At 41.3% G+C, this 26,189-nt stretch overlaps 1 protein-coding gene across 7 annotated transcripts in view; it reads right to left on the reverse strand.

The window, feature by feature from the left end:
* IGF2BP3 (insulin like growth factor 2 mRNA binding protein 3) overlaps positions 1–26,189 on the reverse strand; it is a 151,635-nt gene that overhangs the window by 36,642 nt on the left and 88,804 nt on the right. For all 7 annotated transcript variants that reach the window (XM_012176514.5, XM_060414968.1, XM_004007792.6 and 4 more), the window contains 2 exons: positions 2,326–2,377; positions 2,168–2,231 (listed from right to left, as the gene is read on the reverse strand). In XM_012176514.5, the coding sequence (XP_012031904.1) occupies positions 2,168–2,231; positions 2,326–2,377 (116 nt within the window). The remainder of the gene's footprint in view (positions 1–2,167; positions 2,232–2,325; positions 2,378–26,189) is intronic.

Raw genomic sequence — 26,189 nt, forward strand, 5'->3', positions numbered from 1 at the left:
AAATTTTCCTGTTCCCCTCATATCATGATTAAAGAACAGTTTGCGAGAAATCAGTTTATTTTATAACTCATACTACAATTCTATGTCTTCATATAAACTGTTGAGGCTTCCCAGGTGGCTCAGTGGTAAAGAATCTGCTTGCCAATGCAGGACACTCCAGAGAGACACAGGTTCAACCCCTGAGTCAGAAAGATCCCCTGGAGGAGGAAATGGCACCCCACTCCAGTATTCTTGCCTGAAAAATCCCATGGACAGAGGAGCCTGGTGGGCTACAGTCCATGGGGTCACAAAGAGCTGGACATGACTAAGCGACTAAGCATATAAACTGTTAATATTTATGTTAAATAAATGAAAGATACAAAGAGAAGGAAAAATTGAATATTAAGAGTCTCTACAGACATGGAATTCAGACCTGTGGTTGCTAAGGGTCAGGGGAGGGATGGACCAGGAATTTGGGGTTGGCCGATGCAAACTGTTGCCTTTAGAATGGGTAAACAGGTTCTCCTGTTTGGCACAGGGAGCTACATTCAATCTCCTCAGATAAATGAAAATGGAAAAGAATAGTGAAAAAAGAATGTATGTATGCGTAAACCTGAGTCCCTTGGCTCTAAAGCAGAGTGAGCACAACACTACTAATCAACTATACTTCAATTAACATTTTAAATACACATTAAGAGTCTCAAATTAGAGCGTTAAAAGTGAATCTCGAGTCTGGCTTCTGAGAAAAATGTGAAATTAACATGATTAGATACTACTTTTTGCTCACTTGACAGGCCAGGTTTGATAAAGCCCTGTGTTAGGGAAAATTAAGGAGAAATGGACCCTCTCCTAGTCCCGGGGGGGGATTTAAACTATTCAAGATCCAGAAAGGATAACTCATCAGTAGCCAACAAAAAAGGCACATCCTTCTTGACTTAGCAAATTTACTTCTAAGAATTTAACCTATGACTGTGCTTACTTACACACTTGCAAAATGACTGCAAAAGGGATTCACTACATCTTTGTTCACAACTGCAAGAGACCTAAAACTCTAATTTGAGACTAAGACATTCCACATCTATACAACCAAATTCTATGCAACCAGAAGAGATATGTTACATCCGTTTAAAACCCTCAAGTGCTATGGTATCATCTGTGTAAAAAAGGAGGCAGATACGCAGATGTACTAGTCTTCTATATGGTTATCTCCGAGGAAGCAGTGAAGTAGTTGGGGAACAGCGCTGGAAGGGAGATTTGCAGTATATGTATCTCGACTTGAAAAATTCTGAACCACGTAAACATTACCGACTTTTAAAAACAAAGTTCCCCTTGTGTTATGCAGATTTCCAGCTCTTTCCCCAGCCCTATCTTCCTTTTAATCGGCCCTCCAAGGGCGGGGGCTGCCTTTGGTAAACCTAGTTCTATTCCCACTAGAGCCGCTGGTTTTGCCCTTGCCCTTTAGGTCTCAGGGTCAGTCAGCATGGCCCTTGCTCCCCCACAGAGAGCACAGTCTGGCTCCACCTGAACACAGCACCCGTGTGCCATCCCTCCACGTCTGTGTTCTGAGCAGGCCAGTCAAAAGCAGTATTTGTGGGAACCTCATTTCTTCTCTCCAGTGGTCAATCAATTTGTTAGATTATTCCCAAGCCTACGGAATTATCTTTTCCTAGGGGAAAGTTTTTGATCTGTGGAATTTTGCCTGTCTGTTGCACTGGAATATTTTTTTCCCACCAAATTACATTAGCCCCATGCCTACACACTTCTAAATGACATTTGGTAATCATGAGAAAAATAAGTGAACAGGTTAACTTAACATTTAACACTGGTGTTGGTTTAACACATGATCAACTTACCAGCTTTGTGTAGAACAGCAGCAATGTATGTATCATACCAATAGTTAAGGGGAAAAAAGGTCTTTAATGTAATTTAGCAATGATACCCACGTGCAGAACATTTTGCAAACAGGATATAATTCAGCATCATACTATAACTATTACTGACACTAACATTATATTGAAAATGTAATAAAACTTTAACCGATGTAGATTCTTAACAGACATTCAAACTTAAAAAGATTTGCAAGGTCAAACTTCGCAAAATAAAGTTGTCTGCTACCCACTAGCCCAAAATAAAAGTACTATATTTAACCTTGTTATTACATAGAGATTAGAAGTTTCAAACTGCTTACTGTCTAGCTTGCTCCTTATTGGAATAGGTTACGTTGACGACGGCAGTTTCTGAGTCAGTGTTCACTACAGGAAGAAAAAAAAAAAGAAGGAAAAGGAGTTAGTTTTCTTTCCACTTTCTTCCTTTTACAAATTTGAAAGCAATTGAGAAGACATGTACCTTGCTCACAGCTCTCCACCACTCCATACTGGACTAGTAAGCTATCCAGCACCTATCAGGAGGGGGAGACAAAATTACAAGCTTTCAGTTTCCCGCGTTATTCGCAAGGGCAGGAGACGGTTTTAAGTAATTGTGATGGAAATGAGCCCCCCCAAATTAACTGGGGTTTGGGAATACAGAAGTGCAAGAAGGGCCCCAGAGAGAGCATCTGGTGGGTTTTCACTCTTGCCTCTCCAGAGGTCCTTGACTTCAAGCTGATCTAACCAAGATGTACGGATGTGAGAGCTGACCATAAAGGAGGCTGAGCATTGAAAACTCGATGCTTTTGAATTCTGGTTGCGGGTGGAGACTCTTGAGAGTCCCCTGGACTGCAAGGAGATCCAACCAGTCAATCCTAATGGAAATCAACCCTAAACATTCATTGAAAGGACTGATGGTGAAGCTGAAACTTCGATATTTTGGCTACCTGATGTGAAGAGCCAACTCACTGGAAAAGACCTTGATGCTGGGAAAGATTGAAGGCAAAACGAGAAGGGGATGACAGAGGATGAGATGGTTGGATAGCACCGTCGAGTCAATGCACATGAGTCTGAGCTAACTCCAAGAGATAGTGAAGGACAAGGAAGCCTGGTGTGCTGAGGTTCATGGGGTTGCAAAGAGTCAGACACGACTTGGCAACTGAACAACAACAAAAGGCACAGAAAGCCAGTGTGCAGAGCTACAGCCGCTTGTCCTGAGGCTGGAGGACAAGGACGCGTGTATTTCTCATACACAAACCACCAACACAGTCATACTTGCTCCTTGCAGAGGAGAAGGGCCCAAGTCAAGGTTTATTTTTTAAGATTCTCCTTTTTAAAGAACTTCCTTTTACAGCTTAAAGGATGTATCAGAACAGACTACTCTCAAGGCAGGCTAGCAAAATGAAGGAAGATATCCTGCCTGGAGTCTTGAACTAAAGACTAATATAAGTGGTTTATCAATTCCTGAACAGTAGAAAATATAAAAAGAAGCGCTTCTATACTAAGAGTCTTCTAAGCCTAGAATGGATTGGAAAAAAGTACAACTGGAAACTGTCTTTCCTGTAGCTGCATTATTACACATGCATGATAATGTAACAAAAGGCTGTTAGAACAGTAACTAAATTTTATCATACTATAAACTGCAGGCATACACCTCATCAGTATAAATCAAATTCAACTATCTTTTGCTCCTAAGAACTGTAACAAGTTTTTCTTGAAAAGTAAAACAAACTAAGCTTCTATTAGTTTATAGTAAAGCATTTCCTCATCAATTTTATTGCAAAATTTGAAGGACAGCCCTTGAAAATGTTTTCTGGCCCCCTGCTGCTGCTGCTAAGTTGCTTCAGTCATGTCCGACTCTGTGCGACCCCATGGACGGCAGCCCACCAGGCTCCCCCATCCCTGGGATTCTCCAGGCAAGAACACTGGAGTGGGTTGCCATTTCCCTCTCCAATGCATGAAAGGGAAAAGTGAAAGTGAAGTCGCTCAGTCATGTCCGCCCCCTAGGACACAGTAAACCATCAAGAAACACACTAAGTTTTAATGGCAATTTCCTACTAAACTTTAAGCAATTTATTCTAAAGGAATGTTTATCTTACATAGTACATTTCATGCTTTTATTTTGTCTGCTGAGTGCAGATTGAAAGCTACAGCAAGGTTTGTCTGGAGGTGAACTTTAAATTGCTTTTCCATTTTAAATAAGGTTAACCCCTATTTGTGAATGGAACTGTTAGTATTTTCATAGGTAAGCTTTGACATGGTGAATTTCCTGTGGGTGAGGTCTAGAAGCACAATGATCTTTGTCTCAAATTACAGCTACTGTTTAAATCATAAAGCTTCATTTTTTGTTGTTGTTTTTTTATTTTTAACTCAGAACACTTAACTGTCTACCTAAAATTTAATTTGTCTGTCTCAGTCACTAGAAAGCATGCTCAGTGCGAATAGGAATGGTTTTTGTTTATTGTACTATCCCCAGTACCTAAAAAAGAGATTCAAATAGTTCATAAATGAAGTGACTAGTTCTCAGGAGGAAATACTACTAGTATAATAGGAACAAGAATTCTGTATAACAGTGTTTACCTGTTCTAGAGATAAGTTTGCTGTGCATGTAATGTTGGATGAGACATAATTTTTAATAAGGGCCAAAAAACAGGAAACCTTCCATAATGCCATGAAATAGGTAATATACAATATGTAATGCCTTTAAAAAAAAAAAAAACAACTTTAAACCGAAATCTACTTATATTTTTAAAACTATAATACCAATAAATGGTTTTCTGTGTCACTTAACAGAATTCTTAAAAAATATTTAACTTATTCCAATTTAAATAATTAGAACAGCAGGAAAGACATCTGCCATTTAAACTTTAGCTTTTAAGTGAAAGTAAAAAGTGAAAGCCATCCCTGGTGGCTCAGGCGGTAAAGCATCTGCCTGCAATGCGGGAGACCTGGGTTCCATCCCTGGGTTGGGAAGATCCCCCGGAGAAGGGGATGGCACCCCACTCCAGTTTTCTTGCCTGGAAAATCCCATGGACGGCGGAGCCTGGTAGGCTATTGTCCATGGGGTAGCAAAGAGTCAGACACGACTGAGCGATTTCACTTCACTTCACTTCAAGGAAACTTGGGTATCTTGAGGGGCAGGGGTACTGAGGTGGCTAGAGATGGTGGAAGAGGCGTGTAGAAAATAGGGGTAAGTGCTAATTTAGTATGATAATTTAAATGAACATCATTAATTTTCCCAAAGGCAATTTTTTCACTAAATACAGTAGTCGTTACATAATTTAGCTTATACTCATTAACTTTTAAGAGAAATCACTACGAAAGTTAAATACTCACGACTTATAGACAATGCTGACTGAACCTGCAACAATGCTCATGAAACTAACGCCTCCAGAAGGCCCGCTGGCAAAGTGATCCATGTTACGCATACACTGATACATGCACACACACAAACAGATATATATTTATATGTGAACATACATGCACAGACATACATAAATACAAGTAAATTTTTAACTAAAACTGAGGAAATGTTCAAGGTTTTCACTGCATATATTATATATAGTTTAGTATATTCAAAACAAAATTGCTTATAAGATTTACTCATCCTACTCCTAATTAATGATAAATGCTATTAACTATCCCATGTGTAAAATCTCTAGGAATTAGAAACTACAGCCTTTATATGTTAAAAATCGTAAATTTTTATCATAGATAAAAAAATTTTTATTGTATGTAAACCTGACTCTAAAACCAGAAGGAAAAAAAAAAAAACTCTAAAAAAGTCAAGCATCAATCTTGGTACATAGTTGAGAACAATTTAACAACACAGCCTAGGTGGTTTTGACCTAGACATAAATGGATGCCAACTCAAAGCTTTCTGGGGGTGATCAGAACTGAGAGATGGGAGAAGTCTGTTTACTGTCAGTGCCCTCGTCAGATTCACAGATCCCAGAAGGGTTTCCGACCCCTAAATGACTGAGCAACGCTATAGTAACCAGTTCTAAATCTACTAGGTAGGCACCTGGACGTGCTACAGGACTGCTCAATTCCATCATGGCACTGCCACCCACGGAACTCTCAGAGTAAACACAACTTACACTTGGTGCGCTCTAACGTTTTGACTCATCCTGCGTTCACTAGGAAGAAAGACAAAGGCTCCTAGTGTCTGACACAGAGACCATCCACCTCTAGGTTCCTGCCTCCTCTCCGCTCCTAGAACATCTTGTACTTTCCACCTCTCCCATCTAGCTCCGGAGAAGGCAATGGCAACCCACTCCAGTGTTCCTGCCTCGAAAACCCCATGGACGGAGGAGCCGGGTGGGCTGCTGCCTATGGGGTCACACAGAGTCAGACACAACTGAAGTGACTCAGCAGCAGCAGCAGCAGCCATCTAGCTCAGCCACTGAATGTTTTCTTTTAAACGGCCTTGTGTAAGAAGTTAAAAACAAAAACACATGCATCGCTCATTTCCAACATTTTCTTGAATCTCTTAACAAACCCCAATTCTTATTTCTAAATACATTTGTTTTACTCAAACCCAAAAGGAAATATTTCTCTATGACTGGAGAGTTTAAATTCCAGTTGGAGGAGAAAGAAAGTATTGAAGTAAATTAAAGCCTCATAGGAAATGTCTTGGTTGGATTCCTCCTTTTTATACATTTAGGACTTAAAAATCCCAAATGTTCAACATTATTTTAAAATATTCATCCAAATGTAGAAAACAGCAAGGAAAGAATAACAGGATAACTGCAAAGATCATTGCTTGCCATCAGAGAGCAGTAAGAATTAAATTTAGACTGAAGTGGAAGCAATGTAAGTGTGCATCGGCTGATGAATGGATAAACAGATTGTGGAACAGCTACTCAATGAGATTTCATTCGGCCATAAAAAGGAATGAAGAACTGACATACCTCTACAACGTGAATGAACCTTGGAAAACTTTGGCTTCTTTCACTTAACGTAAGTTTTCCAAGGTTCATCCACGTTGTAGAGATACGTTGTAGAGACATGTCACAAAAGACCACATATCGCATATGAAATACCCGTTACGGAGAACTCTACGGAGACAGGAAGCAAACGAGTTGTTGCAAAGGGCAGGTGAGAGTGGGAGGGTGGAGGGCAACAGCTGGAAGTTTGAGGGGACGGGAATGTTCTAAAATGGACAGTGGTGACGGCTGCACATACCTGTTGACATTCAAAACTAATGAACTGTACACTTCAATGGGCGAATTATATAGTATGTGAGTTTTATCTCAAAGCTGTTAAAAATAACTAAGGTCGATATTACTAGATAATAGCTTTGTTTTTTTAAACCTTGAAATATTATTGAAGCACAACGAACTGCACAAAATTTGATCAGTTTTGCCTTTGTGTATACATTCGTGAAGCCATCATAATCAATAGTTTCTTCTTGACCCTCTTCTAGAATACCAAATTAAAGAACTGAGAATCTTCCTTTGAACTTTACATATCAGATTTCCTCTGACACAGAGGTCCTCCTTCCACCCTCCATAAAACTGTATTTCAGCTGACCTCTTATGGTTGCTGTTGTTTAGTTGGTAAGTTGTATCCGACTCTTTTGTGACCTTATCATTGACTGTAACTTGCCAGGTTCCTCTGTCCTTGGAATTTCCCAGGCAAGAATACTGGAGTAGGTTGCCATTTTCTTTTCCAGGGGATCATCCTGACCCAGGGATTGAACCCATGTCTCTTGTGCCTCCTGCATTGGCAGGCGGATTCTTTACCACTGGGTCAACAGAGAAGCCCAATCCCCTATAGGTGTGGTGTAATCCATACTCTGTAGATAAATCTACTGCTGATGACTTTTTCTTTATACCCACTGCTTGGGTCCCATCAAATCCTTTCTTCCAGCCCAGTAACTGCCCTCTTGCTGGAAGTTACTTCTCTTGGGTGTCTTCAAAATGCCAAACTTCTACCTGGTGCAGGAGGTAATCAATGATCTGGTACTGCTCACATCTCCCATCATCTTCAATATACTTCCCTCACACACTTGCTCCAGACATACCCTCAAGACTGTGAAAAGCGTCCCCATTCCCATAGCACCTGAGCTGACCTAATTCTGGAAGAGAAAGCAATGTCATTTCATGATCTCTTCACTGATCTTTGTTCTCCCACCAGATTAGTGATTATTAACCATAGTGATGTGATTCTTTGTAAGGAGTGTCACGAGTAACCTCCTCCTAAATGTTACACTGGCTCCCGTGCTCCAGATAACGGGTGAGACACACACGACCCTAGATTCCAAGTCCTCCTGACTGAACGTGTGCATTTCTGAAGATGATAGGATAGTGTTGGGGATACAGTCCAGGCACCCTCTTCAGTGGGAGCAAAGGAAACAAATTCCAGATTCACTAAAAAGTCTACAGTGATATACAGAAATATTTATCATGAACAGATATAAAAAGGGCTTCCCAGGTGGCACGAGTGGTAAAGAATCTGTCTGCCAAAGCAAGAGACAAAGAGAAGCAGGTTTGATCCCTGGGCTGCAAAGATCCCCTGGAGGAGGGCATGGCAACCCACTCCAGTATTCTTGCCTGGAGAATCCCCATGGACGGGGGAGCCTGGTGGGCTACAGTTCATAGGGTTGCAAAGAGTCGGACACAAATGAAGTGACACACACATTTTTTTTAAAAAGTACACGTAGAAAGTCACAAGCATTATAAAAGCCAGTAAAATTAAAACTAAAAGTAGGATATTCAATACTCTTACGCCAGCACACTTTGTTCACACACAGACACACACAAGCAACAACCTCCTGAACACAAAATCAAACTCAATCTTTGAGGAGGGGTTGTAAGAATGAAGTCATTCTGCCTATTCTTCATTCCCACAGGAGCAGGAGAAAAGCCATCAGACATGAAAGGAACTTCCTACAAATACAGCTCAACACATTTTACGGGAACAGGAACCAGTTGTTGCCAGCTATGGATAAATCATCCCAGGAACTTTGTTCTCTTACATCTGTCTATAGACAACCAGCTACATTAATTTAAAAAAAAAAAACAAAAATTCTATACTGCATGTACCAATTACATTTCTAATAAATAATGGTACAAATTTCAAATACAAGATAATTTTTTAAAATATCTACCTTAATATATATTTCTCTTAAATGTTACCATTATGACTACTTGGATAACATTCAAACCATTCCTATGAAATGAACTTTCAACTCAAGGGGATCAACATACACAGACAGACCAGATCACTGCCAACCTCACAAGCCGTGTTGCACATCATCTTCATCACTGATAAAACCTAGAGGGAGCAAACTCCCTGGCAGTTCAGTGGTCAGGACTCGACACTCTCACTGCCAAGGGCCAGGGCTCAATCCCTGGTCAAGGAATCAAGATCCCACGGCGCAGTCAAACAAAACAAACAAAAACCACAGCTAGAGGTTTTAGAAAGGGGAAGCGATGGAAACAGTGACAGACTTCATTTTCCTGGGCTCCAAAATTGCTGCAGATGGTGACCGCAACCATGAAATGAAAAGATGCTTGCTCTTTGGAAGAAGAACTATGACAAACCTAGACAGCGTATTAAAAGCAGAGACATCACTTTGCCGACAAAGTCTGCATAGTCAAAGCTATGGTTTTTCCAGTAGTCATGTATGGATGTTAGAGCCTGACAATAAAAAAGGCCAAGCACTAAAGAACTGATGCCTTTGAATTGTGATGCTGGACTCTTGAGAATCCCTTGGACAGCAAGGCGATCTAAGCAGTCATTCCTTAAGGAAATCAATCCTAAGTATTTGTTGGAAGGACTGATGCTGAAGCTGAAGTTCCAATACTTTGACCATCTAATGCAAAGAGCCGACTCACTGCAAAAGACCCTGATGCTGGGAAAGACTGAGGGCAGAAGAATAGGGCAACAGAGGATGAGATGGTTCTACGGCATCATCAACTCAATGGATGATGGACAGACTCAGTGAATGGACTCAATGAACACGAGTTTGAGCAAACTCTGGGAGACAGTGGAGGATAGGGAAGCCTGGCATGCTGCAGTCCATGGGGTCACAAAGAGTTGGACACAACAGAGTGGCTAAACTGAACAAACATCCAGGGGGGATCTCAGCCTCCAGTGCAGCACACAGATCTCCCAGTCCTCACAACTTTCTAGCCATCCTCAACTGTTACAAGATACACTCTCTTACACGGGGAGGCGACTATAATTTAGGATTCCATAAAAATCATGTGATTAGAGCAACTGAGACAAAGAACAGTCCAAGTTACCCTCCACTCACACAGACCTCGAAGCCACAGAGAAAGATGATCATCTTCTTCAAGCGATGCTTGAAACCTGACACCTGGGTCCAAGCCCAATAGTGAGTGAGTCCCTTTCTCCTCTGTTAACTACATTTCACAGTAAGTTGGCGAGACCATCTACAGTCATGTACGCTAGGAACCGTGCACTCAGCCTCGGTAACTGAACCTGCATTTCCCTCGAGCTCATCAACGGACGTCCACCTACACACACTACCTCCTACCTAACGCCCTGGGCCTGCCAGCCGCTTTCTTTGCCACCTCACTGCCTCCAGCATCTCTCTCTGGACTACTGCGCGACATGCTCTCCCACATTCACTTTTGTTTCCAGGTGTTCTCATAATAGATCTTCATCATCCAAAGTCTACATGTAGCTACTAAGCACGGGGAATGTGGCTAATCCATGTCCAAGATGAGCTTAAGTATAAAGCAAACAGCAGAATTTAAACAGTTAGTACAAAAAATATAAAACCTCAATTTAAAAAATACTGATTACATGTTAAAACTGTAATATACTGGTTTAAATAAAATATAAAAAATACTTTTCATTTCTCTTTTGCTTTTTTAACATGGCTACTAGAATATTTTAAACTATATAAGTGGCCTGAACTAGCTTTCTATTGGACAGCCATTGGGCTAGACTAATTTTTAAAAGCTGAGCTAATCAACTCATTGTACTTGGGACACAATCCGAAGTCCCTAGTAAGGACTTCCCTGGTGCTTCAGAATTCCCATGCTTCCAATCCAAGGGGTGCATGCTCAATCCCTTTCTGGAGAACTAAGATCCCACATGCCCGTGGGGTGGCCAACAAACAAACAAAACAACAACAAAACCCACAAAGCCCCTAATGAGAGCCCTGAAGACTCCAGGTGAGAGGCCCGTCATCTGTGGCACTCTCGCTCCAACTACACGGGCCCTTTTTTGGTAATAAATTATGAGTAATAACATTTGAGTGCTTTCTAGTGGCAGCACTGTCCCAAATGTTTAATCTATTTTAACTCAGTTAATCCACACAAACCCCATGAGGTAACATCCCATTTTATAGATGGGTAAATTAGACATGGAGAAGTTACACAGTATTTGAAGCTGGATAGACAGTGAAGTGATGCAGAAATGATTTAAACCCCAGCTGTCAGATTTCAGAGCTCACACTCTTGAGCCCTTGGTCAAATAAACTGCCTCATTTCCCTGTACAATTAGAAGAAATATAATGGTTCAGACTGAAAGCAATCTAATCCTTACTTTGCAGCAAGATCAAAATCATCTTTCAGAAGGCACAGAACTATATCAATTCTTTGGGTCAATAAACCTCCCCACCCTGTTCAAGTGCTCTTTTAGGTACCTCAATCTGATGAAGATATTAACCAGCATGAACTTGTTCTATAGTTTACTAACAGAAATACTGGCTACACACACCCACACACACACACTCTCTAAACGATGCAAAGTTAGGGATCTTATTGACTAGGTGATAACTTTCAAACCAGTTATTCCCCCAAGTGCTAAAAGAAACCACTGCCAGCTTTGGTGATGTTTTTAGAAGTATGTGTGTCACATGAAAAGATGCTCAAAACCATTAGTCATTAAGGAAATGCAAATCAAAATCAGTGAGATAACACTCCATACCTACTAGAATGGCTATAATAAAAAAAAATTAAAAATGAAAATAACATGTCTTGGCAAGATGTAGGAAAAATTAGAACTTTCATACTTGCTGGGAGGAATGTAAAATAGTGCAGCCTCTACAGCAAACAGTATGGCAGTTCCTCAAAATCTAATGAAAGAATAGAATTACCATATGATCCAGCCGCTGCACTCCTGGATACCTACCCAGAAGAATGGAAAGCAGGGAATCAGAGATATCTGTACACCTATGTTCACAGCAGCATTATTCACAATCATCAAAGCGTAGAAGCAACCCAAGTGGGTGCATAAAATGCGGCCAGGATCACCACTCCAAACAACTACAGGAAATGGGGAAGACATGGGCTCAGAAGCCTGACGAAGCTGCCAATATAATTCTGTCAATAACTAATGAAGTGACTTATCTACCTTTTCCAACCCAAGGCAATAAGAGGACACTATAATAAAAACGTACCCACATTTTCTCTTTCCCTCAATATCTGCCTTCTTTCTCATTAAGGTAAATATCAGAAGTTCAATTTCCCAGTGATTTCTTTAAGCTTCTAAGTACTTGCTTGCATGAACTGCTTCTAGGCCCTAGGAAGGACCTTGGCAATAGATTATACAGTTAATTTTTCTTAAAGGTGCAAAATGGATACATACTGTGATTGAAATAAACACAGCAAACTCCTATTTCTACTCTGAACTGACCTGTCATACACCCCCTAGTGAGTGGGGCTGCAGTGAGAATAAGCATTTGGGGGATCCAGTCAGAGGGAGCTGGTTGGACAAACACCAAGTCAGAGATCAACAGGATATCTTAAGATTCACATTCATATAGCCTATAGCTAAACCGGCAGTGGACTGGCCCCAGGGCAGCCACTGGCAGCAGAGAGACGGAGGAGCCCTCCATTCCTGGGTGTCCTCCAACACCGGCTCCCTCCCCTGGACCCCCTTCCCAGACACTCCAGCAGGGCCTCTGCCTCTACCCTGGGCCACCCGTGGGTCAACAGTTGACAGCCAGTGAAGGTTTCACACGATCAACGAGGCCCAGCAGTGGGACAACCCGGGCTGAAGGGCATGTCCTTGCTAGTTAGGGCCTGACAAAACGTGGTCCACTGGAGAAGGGAATGGTAAACCACTTCAGAATTCTTGCCTTGAGAAACCCATGAGCAGTATGAAAACACAAAAAGATATGACACTGAAAGATGAGCCCCCCAGGTTGATAGGTGTCCAATATCCTACTGGAGAAGAGCAGAGAGGTAACTACAGAAAGAGGGAAGAGGCCGAGCCAAAGCAGAAACAACACCCAGCTGTGGTTGTATTTGGTGGTGAAAGTTTAAAGTCCCATGCTGTACAGAACAATGTTGCATAGGAACCTGGAATGTGAGGTCCATGAATCAAGATAAATTGGATGTGGTCAAATAGGAGATGGCAAGAGTGAACACTGACATTTTAGGAATCAATGAACTAAAATGGACAGCTGTGGGTGAACTTAGTTCAGATGACCATTATATCTACTAGTGTGGGCAGGAATCCCTAAGAAGGAATGGAGTAGCCCTCAGAGTCAACAAAGAGTCCAAAATGTAGTACTTGGTTGAAGTCCCCAAAATGACAGAATGATCTCAGTTATTTTCCAAGGAAAACCATTCAACATCCCAGTAATCCAAGTCTATGCCCCAACCACTAATGCTGAAGATGATGAATTTGAATGATTCTGTGATGACCTACAAGACCTTTTAGAACTAACACCGAAATAAGATGTATCCTTTTCATCACAGGGGACTGAAATGCAAAAGGAAGAGGTCAAGAGATACCTGGAGTAATAGGCAAGTGTGGCCTTAGAGTACAAAATGAAGCAGGGCAAAGGCTAACAGAGTTTTGCCAAGAGAACACATTGGTCATAGCAAACACGCTCTTCCAACAACAGAAGAGACGACTCTACACAGGGACATCACGAGATGGTCAATACTGAAATCAGATTGATTATTCACAGCAGAAGACGGAGACGCTCTAAACAGTCAACAAAAACAAGACCAAGAGCTGACTGTGGCTCAGATCATCAGCTCCTTATTGGAAAATTCAAGGCTCAAATTGAAGAAAGTAGGGAAACTACAAGGCCATTCAGCTATGACCTAAATCAAATCCCTTATAATTATACAGTGGAGGTGACGAAAAGATTCAAGGGACTAAATCTTGTAGACAGAGTGCCTGAAGAAGTATAGATGGAGGTTCGTAACACTGAACAGGAGGTGGTGACCAAAAAAGCCATCCCCAAGAAAAAGAAAAGGAAGAAGGCAAAGCGGTTGTCTGAGGAGGCATTACAAATAGCTGAGAAAAAAAGAGAAGGGAAAGGCAAAAAAGAAAGGGAAAGATATACCCAACTGAAGGCAGAGTTCCAGAGAACAGCAAGGAAAGATAAGAAAGCTTTCTTAAGTGAACAATGCAAAGAAACAGAGAACAACAGTATGAGAAAGACTAGAGATCTCTTTAAGAAAACTGGAGACACCAAGGGACCATTTCTTGCTAAGATAGACACATAAAGGACAGAAACAAGATGGACCTAATAGAAGCAGAAGAGATTAAGAAGAGGTGGCAAGAATACACAGAAGAACAATACCAAAAAGCTCATAATGACCCATATAACCACGATGGTGTGGTCACTCATCCAGAGCCAGACATCCTGGAGTGCGAAGTCAAGTGGGGCTTAGGAAGCATCACTCCCAACAAAGCTAGTGGAGGTGATAGAATTCCAGTCGAGCTATTTCAAATCCTAAAAGATGATGCTGTGAAAAGCTGCACTCAATATGCCAGCAAATTTGAAAACTCAGCCGTGGCCATAGGACTGGGAAAGGTCATTTTCATTCCAATCCCAAAGAAAGGCAATGCCAAAGAATGTTCTAACTACTGCACAATTGCACTCATCTCACAAGCTAGCAAAGTAATGCTCAAAATCCTTCAAGCTAGGCTTCAGCAGTATGTGAATGGAAAGAACTTCCAGATATTCAAGCTGGATTTAGAAAAGGTAGACAGAGAAGACAATGGCACCCCACTCCAGTACTCTTGCCTGGAAAATCCCATGGACAGAGGAGCCTGGTAGGCTGCACTCCATGGGGTCGCTGAGGGTGGGGCACGACTGAGCAACTTCATTTTCACTTTTCACTTTCATGCATTGGAGAAGGAAATGGCAACCCACTCCAGTATTCTTGCCTAGCGAATCCCAGGGATGGGGGAGCCTAGTGGGCTGCCATCTATGGGGTTGCACAGAGTTAGACGCGACTTAGCAGCAGCAGCAGAGGAATCAGAGATCAAATTGCCAACATCCACTGGGTCATAGAAAAAGCAAGGAAATTTCAAAAAAACATATACTTCTGCTTCATTGACTATGCTAGAGCCTTTGACTGTGTGGATCTAAACAAACTGTGGAATATTCTTGAAAAGATGGGAATACCAGACCACCTTACCTGCCTCCTGAGAAACCTGTGCGCTGGACAAGAAGCAACAGTTAGAACTGAACCTGGAACAACGGACTGGTTCCAAATTGGGAAAGGAGTACTGTCACCCTGCTTTTTTAACTTATATGCAGAGTACATATGAAATGCTGGGCTGAATGACTCACAAGCTGGAATCAAGACTGCCAGGAGAAATATCAACAACCTCAGATTTGCAGGTGATATCACTTTAACGGCAGGAAGTGAAGAGGAACTAAAGAGCCTCTTGATGAAGGTGAAAGAGCTGGCTTAACATCCAAAATAAAAGATCATGACATCTGGTCCCATCACTTCATGGCAAATACATGGGGAAAAAATGGAAAGCATCAGATTTCACTGAGGATGGTGACTGGAGCCGCAGGATAAAAAGACACTTGCTCCTTGGAAGAAAAGCTATGACAAACCTAGACAGCGTATTAAAAAGCAGAGACACCCTAATACCAAAACCTGACAAAGATGTCACAAAAAAGGAAAACTACAGGCCAATATCTCTGATGAACATAGATGCAAAATCCTCAACAAAATTCTAGCAATCAGAATCCAACAACACATTAAAAGATCATACACCATGACCAAGTGGGCTTTATCCCAGGGATGCAAGGATTCTTCAATATCCGCAAATCAATCAATGTAATTCACCACATTAACAAATTGAAAAATAAAAACCATGATTATCTCAATAGATGCAGAAGGCCTTTGACAAAATTCAACATCCATTTATGATAAAACTCCAGAAAGCAGGAATAGAAGGAACATACCTCAACATAATAAAAAGCTATCTATGACAAACCCACAGCGAACATTATCCTCAATGAAAATTGAAAGCATTTCCCTAAAGTCAGGAACAAGACAAGGTGTCCACTTTCACCGCTACTATTCAACATAGTTCTGGAAGTTTTGGCCACAGCAATCAGAGCAGAAAAAGAAATAAAGGAATCCAAATTGGAAAGAAGAAATAAAACTCTCACTGTTTGCAGATGACATGATCCTCTACATGGAAAACCCTAAAGACTCCACCAGAAAATTACTAGAGATCATCAATGAATATAGTAAAGTTGCAGGATATAAAATCAACACACAGAAATCCCTTGCATTCCTATACACGAATAATGAAAGTAGAAAAGAAATTAAGGAAACAATTCCATTCACCATTGCAACGAAAAGAATAAAATACTTAGGAATATATCTACCTAAAGAAACTAAAGACCTGTATAGAAACTATAAAACACTGATGAAAAATCAAGAGGACACTAATAGATGGAGAAATATACCATGTTCATGGAAGAATCAATATAGTGAAAATGGTATACTACCCAAAGCAATTTACAAATTCAATGCAATCCCTATCAAGCTACCAGCCACATTTTTCAAAACTAGAACAAATAATTTCAAGATTTGTATGGAAATACAAAAAACCTCGAATAGCCAAAGCAATCTTGAGAAGAATGGAACTGGAGGAATCAACTTGCCTGACTTCAGGCTCTACTACAAAGCCACAGTCATCAAGACAGTATGGTACTGGCACAAAGACAGACATATAGATCAATGGAACAAAATAGAAAGCCCAGAGATAAATCCACACATGGACACCTTATCTTTGACAAAGGAGGCAAGAATATACAATGGAGTAAAGACAATCTCTTTAACAAGTGGTGCTGGGAAAACTGGTCAACCACTTGTAAAAGAATGAAACTAGATCACTTTCTAACACCGCACACAAAATAAACTCAAAATGGATTAAAGATCTAAATGTAAGATCAAACTATAAAACTCCTAGAGGAGAACATAGGCAAAACACTCTCAGACATAAACCACAGCAGGATCCTCTATGATCCACCTCAGAATGCTGGAAATAAAAGCAAAATAAACAAATGGGATCTAATTAAAAATTAAAGCTTCTGCACAACAAAGGAAACTATAAGCAAGGTGAAAGACAGCCTTCTGAATGGGAGAAAATAATAGCAAATGAAGCAACTGACAAACAACTAATCTCAAAATATACAAGCAACTTATGCAGCTCAATTCCAGAAAAATAAACGACCCAATCAAAAATGGGCCAAAGAACTAAATAGACATTTCTCCAAAGAAGACATACGGATGGCTAACGAACACATGAAAAGATGCTCAACATCACTCATTATTAGAGAAATGCAAATCAAAACCACAATGAGGTACCACTTCACACCAGTCAGAATGGCTGCGATCCAAAAATCTGCAAGCAATAAATGCTGGAGGGTGTGGAGAAAAGGAACCTCCTACACTGTTGGTGGGAATGCAAACTAGTACAGCCACTATGGAGAACGGTGTGATTCCTTAAAAAATTGCAAATAGAACTACCTTATGACCCAGCAATCCCACTTCTGGGCATACACCGAGAAACCAGAATTGAAAGACATGTACCCCAATGTTCATTGCAGCACTGTTTATAATAGCCAAGACATGGAAACAACCTAGATGTCCATCAGCAGATGAATGGATAAGAAAGCTGTGGTACATATACACAATGGAGTATTACTCAGCCATTAAAAGAATTCATTTGAATCAGTTCTGATGAGATGGATGAAACTGGAGCCGATTATACAGAGTGAAGTAAGCCAGAAAAACACCAATACAGTATACTAACACATATATATGGAATTTAGGAAGATGGCAATGACGACCCTGTATGCAAGACAGGAAAGAGACACAGATGTGTATAACGGACTTTTGGACTCAGAGGAGGGAGAGGTGGGATGATTTGGGAGAATGACATTCTAACATGTATACTATCATGTGAATTGAATCGCCAGTCTATGTCTGACGCAGGATGCAGCATGCTTGGGGCTGGTGCATGGGGATGACCCAGAAAGTTGTTATGGGGAGGAGGTGGAGGGGGTTCATGTTTGGGAATGCATGTAAGAATTAAAGATTTTAAAATTTAAAAATAAAAAACTAAAATTAAAAAAAAAAAAAGCAGAGACATCACTTTGCTGACAAACGTCTGTATAGTCAAAGCTATGGTTTTTTCAGTAGACATGTGTGAATGTGGGATTTGGGTCATAAAAAGGCTGAGCACTGAAGAACTGATGCTTTCGAACTGTGGTGCTAGATAAGACTCTTTAGAGTCTTATCCAAGAGCAAGGAGATCAAACCAGTCAATCCTAAAGGAAATCAGCCCTGAATATTCATTGGAAGGACTGGTGCTGAAGCTCCAATACTTTGGCCACTCGAGGAGAGGAGCCAACTCATTGAAAAAGACCCTGATGCTGGGGAAGACTGAGGGAAAGAGAATGGGGCAACAGAGGACGAGCTGGTTGGGTGGCCATCACTGACTCAATGGACGTAAGTCTGAGCAAACTCAGGAAGACAGTGAAAGACAGGGAAGCCTGGCATGCTGCAGTTCATGGGGTTGCAAAGAGTTGGGCAGGACTTAGCAACTGAGCAATATTAAAATTGCTAGCTTCCAGAAAAACCCCTACCACCCTATGCTGCCCCACCAGATATCTGACACGAAGTGTGCAGGGCTAGAGGTTGCGGATCATGACGCAAATGCACCCACAGCCCCTTTCCCTTAGACCTGTCTGGGAAGGGGAGGAGAAATCAGGCTTATGATACATGAAATGAGAAACTAGCCAGGAGAAAATTTTTCCAGGCATCAGAAATGTGAAACTAAGGAGAGAATTAGGTTCCCATTTTGTCTATTCAAAATGGAAGCCTTTCTTATAGGAATACAGTAGATGGTGCATTTTACATCTCAAAAAAAAAAAAAAAAAATTTCCCCCTGATTTTGTGAGAATGAGTAAAATAAAACTTTTCAGAATTCCTGTGGGAAATAAATGACTTACCTAAAAGAGATGAAAAATGTTCAAAATTGTAGAGGCCTTCAAAAGCGGTAGCAGACCATCCCACTCCCCCAATTAAAGCTTATTTAAAAGTAAAAAAAATAGCATCTGGAGACGAAAAATAAAGGTCGATTCCAAAGTAAATACTGATAAAATATTTCCCGTAAGAATTAGTCCTCCAGATCTGCAGCAGTTCTTCTACTGGGTCTATGGGGTCTTATAGTAACTGGAACTAATGAGCAGGTCAACAATGCATGCTCTATTCATGCACTGGAATATTATCAGAGTTATAGAAAAAAAATGGAGTAGGGCTTCCCCAGTGGTCCTGCGGTTAATAATCTGCCTTGCAATGCAGGAGACATAGGCTCGATCCCCGGAACGGGAATATCCCGAAGATTCCACATGCTGAGGGGCAACTAAGCCCGTGCACAACTACTGAGCCTGTGCTTCAGGGCTGTGAGCCACAACTCCTGAAGTCCGTGCGCCCTAGAGCCCCTGCTCCCCAGTAAGAGAAGCCGCTACAATGAGAAGCCTGCACCACAGCTAGTGAGTAGTCCCTGCTCTCTGCAACGAGAAAGCCCATGTGCAGCAGCAGAGATCCAGTGAAGCCAAAAATTGATTTAAAAAAAAGGGAAGAAATGAAGTACATTATTACAACATAGATGCACCTAGAGAATAGCACGCTAAGTTGAAGAGGATACGTATAATTCCATTTACATGAAATATCTAGAATAGGCAAATCCATAGAAACAGAAAGATTAATGGTTGCCAGCAGCTGGGAAGAAGCTGGAAGGGGAAGGGCAGTGCCTGTTAATGCTGTGAGTTTATTTACTCTTTGGGATAATGAAAATGTTCCAGAATTAGGTAGTGGTGATGGTTCCTAGCCTTGTGAATACACTGAAAAACACTGCAAGTGAAAGAAGTGTTAGTTGCTCTCTTTGCAACCCTAAGGACTATAGCCCGCCAGGCTCCTCTGTTCATGGGATTCTTCAGACAAGAATACTGGAGCGGGTTGCCATTCCGTTCTCCAAGGGGCCTTCCTGACCCAGGGATCAAACCCAGGTCTCCCACACTGCAAGCAGATTCTTCACCATCTGAGCCACCAGGAAGCCCAATTGTATGCTTTAAAGGGGCCTATTTTATGATATGTACTTCATAGCCCAAATTTCCAATACAGAAAATCTTAAAGCATAACAGGATATAAACAGACATGACCCAACCTTGTAAAAGCACCTACCATACTAGACTAAACCTAGAGTCTAACATCACAATGTGGCCATAGGCAAAAAGGCTTTTTCTTCTTGTCACTTTCTAAATTTTCTACAATGAACAAGTAATCTTGCAATCAGGGAAGAAAAGAGGTCATTAAATTGGATTATATTGGCCTTTACACTGTTTTCCAAAAAGGTAATACCAAGAAATGAGAATTGGGAATTGCCTGGTGGTCCAGTGGTTGGGACTCCAAGTTTCCCCTGCAGAGGGCATGATTTCATCCCTGGTCAGGGAACTAAAATCTTACATGACTCAAAGTCAAAAAAAAAGAAAGAAAGAAAGAAAATGAGGGTTTTCCTGTCCTATTTTTAAGACTCTCACTGGAGAGGGCTAGAGAAACAACTGAACCCAAAATTGGTTAATTCCTTAATAATCATCTTTAAAATAAAACACATTCTTTGTTCAACTGAACAAACTGAATATTTGAACCAAAAATTTGGCTTATTCTTTAATGACCATCTTTAAAATGAAACATGTTTTTGGTTCAACTGAACAAATGGCAAAGCCACACCCATGAATTATTTGGGGACTGGGCAGAGGAAGGAGAGAGTCTACCCATACCAATCCACTGTAACAGCACTGCATAGACACCACTGAGGCAAGGTCAGGGGGCTAGAAGGGTGGCCTGGGGATAAAAGTCAAGAGAAATCCTTTCCCTCTGCGGCTTAAGTGTTTCCTGTGACAAACATGTACGTCAGAAGTTTAGCTGCTTTTGACCAGTGGTGTGGACAAGCCATCATGGCACTGCCAAGTCAGCGACAAGCGTGGCCTACACAAGCGTCCGTGGCGTTTCCCCGTTCTGAAATGCTTTGGTCAGGTGGGGCAGGAGGGCCCCCCGCAGTGACCCCACACTCACCCAGGCTCTCAGTCTCAGGCAGTGTGTGTTCACAATCAAGGCTTTCCTTGGAGCTCAGACACATATTTGCTATACTTAAAAACTGCTAACTAAGCCCCTGAGTATTGCTTTCGCTACCAAATTCTGCTGCACGAGCTTTTCACCCAGACTGCACGCCTTGCACTGTAACATGATTCTTCTTCATTCATGCTGTTTAGAAAGATCTGGGCACCAACTTAGATAGCATCTATTACTGATAAACTGGGACTGGAAGTGGACATGCTTAAATAACTGTAGAGGTTTTTAATAAATAACCAAGTTCCATCAACAGTCAAGGCGAGGGACTTCCCTGGTGGCCCACTGGCTAAGATTCTGTGCTGCCAGTGCAGGGTGCCCGGGTTTGATCCTTGGTTAGGGAACTAGATTCCACATGCCACAGCTGAGACCCAGCACAGCCAAAAAAAAAAAAAAAAAAAAGTCAAACAGAAGTTATCCTTGAGGAAGACAATTTAATTAACTGCCAACTTTTCAGGAAATCAAGTCTATAAAATAGCAAATTCACCTCTTAGAAGTTCTATTTACTCACCAACTAGAGCCACCTGGGGTTTGAGAAGATGCTGGGGCTCTGAGAAGAGGTGGGTCTCAATTTTCTGCTCTTCAAACTACTCCTCTGTGCTTCCTCCAACTTCAGAGATTCCCAGAGTCCTGTCTACAGCTCACCACCTCTAGCACATATTTGGTTTGGAAACTCTATGTTCTGTGGCTTCTACTTGGTCAGTTTAAAACATACCTCCATGTACTTGCTGTCCACATGGCAACTCCACGTCTCTTATTGCTTGCTGAATTGAAGTCTATTTTATAGGGGTATATTTTAGAAGCAAAACCATGGTCAACTCGCCACATCCTAGTAGCAGGGGGTGCTAAAAACTTGAACACCAATTTTAAAGATGGGCTGGAAGATTCATAACCTGGTGATTTCCTCAAACATAGAAAAGCTATTTCAAAATTAATATTCAGCCATGAATACAACAAACACAGCCACTATACTATGTGAATTTTAAGTTTAAAACCCTTGAACCTCCCCTTGGCTCTCGGGGGGGCGGGGGGGGGGGAGGGAAACCATGCAATTTAATATGGTTCAAAACATTATCACGAATTACTCTCCAACCTCATCTCTCATCAATTTTAAACACAGAACATTTATTGGTTCTTATTATTGTCTAGAATGCCATCCCTCAGTCTCTTGTTCTAGGTTAAGAGTGTCCGTTAAAAATCCATGTCCACCGGTACCGGAGGTGGTTTCGTCACTAAGTCGTGTCCAACTCCTTGCAACCCCGTGGACTGCCGGGGGCCAGAGTGAGGAATTCCGCCCATGGCAAAGGTCATGAGGAAGGAGGCTTGGCATACGCAAAGGCGTGATCAAGCCTCAGGAAACCCCCTGTTCCCGAGCATCTAACCCCAAAACCAGAGTCTGTTTTATGCTCTCACCTACACCTCTGACTTTACGGGGGGCTCTCCCCATAACCGTTTCTCTCGGAGAAGGAGTAAACGTGCAGCTCCAAGGCAATAAAGGTTCTTGGGCGTGACAAGAGTGTTTCAGCTTACGGACTCCTCTGAAGGTTATCTAGCCCGCCTGTATAGGTTTGTCCGGCCACATGTGATTGTTTACAGCCTCCCAACCTGAGAGGCACGAGATGTTTTAGACTTACTAAAGGCAAAATCTTTTGAGGAGTTAGAAATTATTAGTATAGTTGGTTATGAATTATATTGGTGAAGGGTCTCTTCATTTGTTGTGTCAATAATTGCTGCTGATTCCCTGCTCTGGGTGGGACAAGGATGTCTCAGGTCAAACCTCTCTGCTGACAGACTAGCTTGTGTGACAGGATTATCCATACTGCTGCCACTAGGCACGTGATTGTTTACTACCTCTCAACCGTAAACAGCACAAAGAGTTTTGGAGTATTTTGAGAGTCTTAATTAGCATAGGACTTTTTCTTCTTGTTGAGTCAATGATTGCCGCCAGGCCTCCATATCCTTAGGCACCTGGGAATATATTAATCAATGTATTTGGAATATAGCAAAGGAAATATAGTAGTTTTTAAGGTTAGCAATACTAGACTTTTTGAGTTAATGGATTTTCTCTTTTGTAATAGATCACTGTACTTTGTTATAAATCACTGTGTCCTTGCTATGTAAGAATGTAACTTTATCATATCTTAAGACTAAATAGATCTTAAGGGGAGCATTGGTGAAAGGATTTTCATTTGTTGGGCTGATGTTTGCTGCTAAATCTCCATGTTCCCTACTCTTATAATGAATATAACTAGCATATAGGAAGAAATAAGTATTAACCATTAAGCATATAGGAGAAATAAGTATTAACCTTTAAGATTAATCATGTTAACCTTGGGTTAAATAAATTCCTTTCTTGATTGTAACTCACTACACCCTCACCCTATAGGAATGTAACTTTATTTGGAGGGTGGTGCCTGGTTTAAGAAAAAACACCCTTGGAAGAAATAAGTTTTTTGGTTATCAGAAAGAAAGGATCATAAAATGTCAGCAGGTCTCACTCATGGCCAGAAGATGATGTACCTTTTTTATATACATTTATGTGAAGCACCTGATTTTGATAAAGGTCAGGACTGCTGACCCTCACGTGACTCTGTATTCATCCCTATGTGTAACAAAAGGTATATAAGCAAACCCCAAAATAAAGAAATCAGATCAGTTTCCGGAAAGACTGATTCCCCCATGTCGCATCTTTCTTGCTCCCGTTTTTCTGGCTGAATTCCCATCTGGAGCATGGATGCTATTCCACGTAATCCAAGTTATTCAGCCTCTTTTTCTCCACTAATCTTCCTACTACACTATCCATTTCTAATCTCTCTATATCTGTGATTAAATATGTATTTTTCCAAAGACGCCGACTCCGTCCCCCCACCTTCGAATCACCCTGGATCCACCGGGGCTGGACCCCGGCAGTGGACTGTAGCCCGCCAGGCTCCTCTGTCCATGGAATTCTCCAGGCAAGGATACTGGAGTGGGTTGCCATGCTCTCCTGCAAGGGATCTTCCCCTTTCAGGGACTGAACCTGGGTCTCCCGCATTGCAGCTGAATTCCTTACCATCTGAGTCACCAGGGAAGCCCCACCAGCTCTTGTGAATGGCCTCCACTCCAACGACCGGCACCCACTGAAGAAGGTGGGGGGGGGGGGTCCTGGACACGAAACACACGGGGGGGCAGCACCACAGGGCTGCCTAGCGGAGACCAGGATGATGCAACCACAAGCCAAGGGACACCATGGCTGCCGGCAGCCTCCAGGAGCCAGGAGAGGCTCACCACCACTCACTTCAGACTGCTCCCCTCCAGAACTGTGGGAGACGACAGTTCTCTTTTAGCTCTCAAAGTCTGCGGAAATTTGTTATGGCAGCTTTTTGAAACACACCCTCCCCTATCCTCCACATAGTAAGCACCTGATACTTAACTGTGGGTCTTGTCTTTACTAAAACAGGCCATGTATCTGTTCACTTTCGAATCAGAATGTACTTCACGGTGCTATCTTTGCAAACAATTAGACTGGAAATTCTACACAGCAACAGAGAACCTACGTCACAGGCAACTCTATGTACACACAGAAACTAACCTCCAAATACTCTTTCAATTCTGCACATACATTAGCACATGGTAAGATGCTTGACATCCAACATGAGTCATAAGGGAAATGCAAACCAAAACCATAATGAGGTATCACTTTACACTCACTAGGGCAGCTATAATCAAAAAGATAGATAATAACAAGTGTCAAAGAATGTGGAGGAACCAGAAGTCTCATACGCTACTGTTAAGAATGTAAAATGGTACAGCCACTCTGGAAAACTGTTTGGCAGTTCCTCAAAACCTTAAGCAGAGTTATCATCAGTCTCAGCAATTTCACTACTCGGTATATACGCAAGAGAAACGAAAACATATGTTCACACACCAAAAAAAAAAAAAAAAAAAGTACGTACATGTTCAAAGCAATATCACTCTTAACAGCCAAAAAAATGCAATCAACCCAAATATTCAACAGCAGATGAATGAACAAACATGGTATATCCATATGATTCAGTATTATTCAGCAATAAAAAGCAATACATACTACAACAGGAAGAAGTCTCGAAAACGTTTTGCTAAGTAAAAGAAACCAGGCACAAAGGCTACAATGATTACATTTTATGATATGCCCAGAACAGGCAAATCTATAGAGATAGGAAGTTTAGATACTGCTTAGGACTGAGAGAGATGGGGGTGAAGAGTACAGGATTTCTTTCCTGAGGTGATAAAAATGTTCTAAAATTAACTGTGGTTCCAGTTGTACATGTCTGAATATACCAGAAAACACTGAATTGTGCACTTAAAATAGATGAATTGTTTGATATGTGAACTATGGCTCAATAAAACTATATTAATTAAACAATAGGGAGCCAGGGGGCCCTATTTGTAAGAATAAGAAACCAAAAACAATCTATACACAAAGTAAGATAAAGAAATTAGTTTTACCAATTATACACACGTTAAAAAAAAAAAGGTCATGAACTGTTCCCACAGCATACCTGGTAGGTACCCAAAACTAGCTTGCAAAACAACACTGCCCGTATCATCCTCTTTGTGTACACCACGTGTGTAGCCACAACTTAAAAGATGTTCAGAAAGTTGTCCACTCAATCCCCTAGCCAACTGAAACTGACTTTTTGCGTGGTATTTTATCTAAGCACCGTGTATTTTCTTTACAAAAATAAGGAAAACTTTTAGTTCACAGTCTTATTTACACGTCAGCTTCCTTGTTTTAATAATGAAGACAGCAGGTGTATTTTCAAAAGGACCCAGGAGCCAACTTGAAAGAACTCCCAGAGGCTAAAAATGAGACAATTTGACCAGAATTTGACCATGGTTACCGAAAAATGGACTGAAACAGAAAGTGCTATTATAAACTTAAAGTATTTCAAGAAAAGTATCAGTTACTCCTGGAGACCTG

This window comes from Ovis aries, chromosome 4, assembly GCF_016772045.2.
Source record: "Ovis aries strain OAR_USU_Benz2616 breed Rambouillet chromosome 4, ARS-UI_Ramb_v3.0, whole genome shotgun sequence".
In the NCBI taxonomy this organism is placed as follows: Eukaryota; Metazoa; Chordata; class Mammalia; order Artiodactyla; family Bovidae; genus Ovis; species Ovis aries.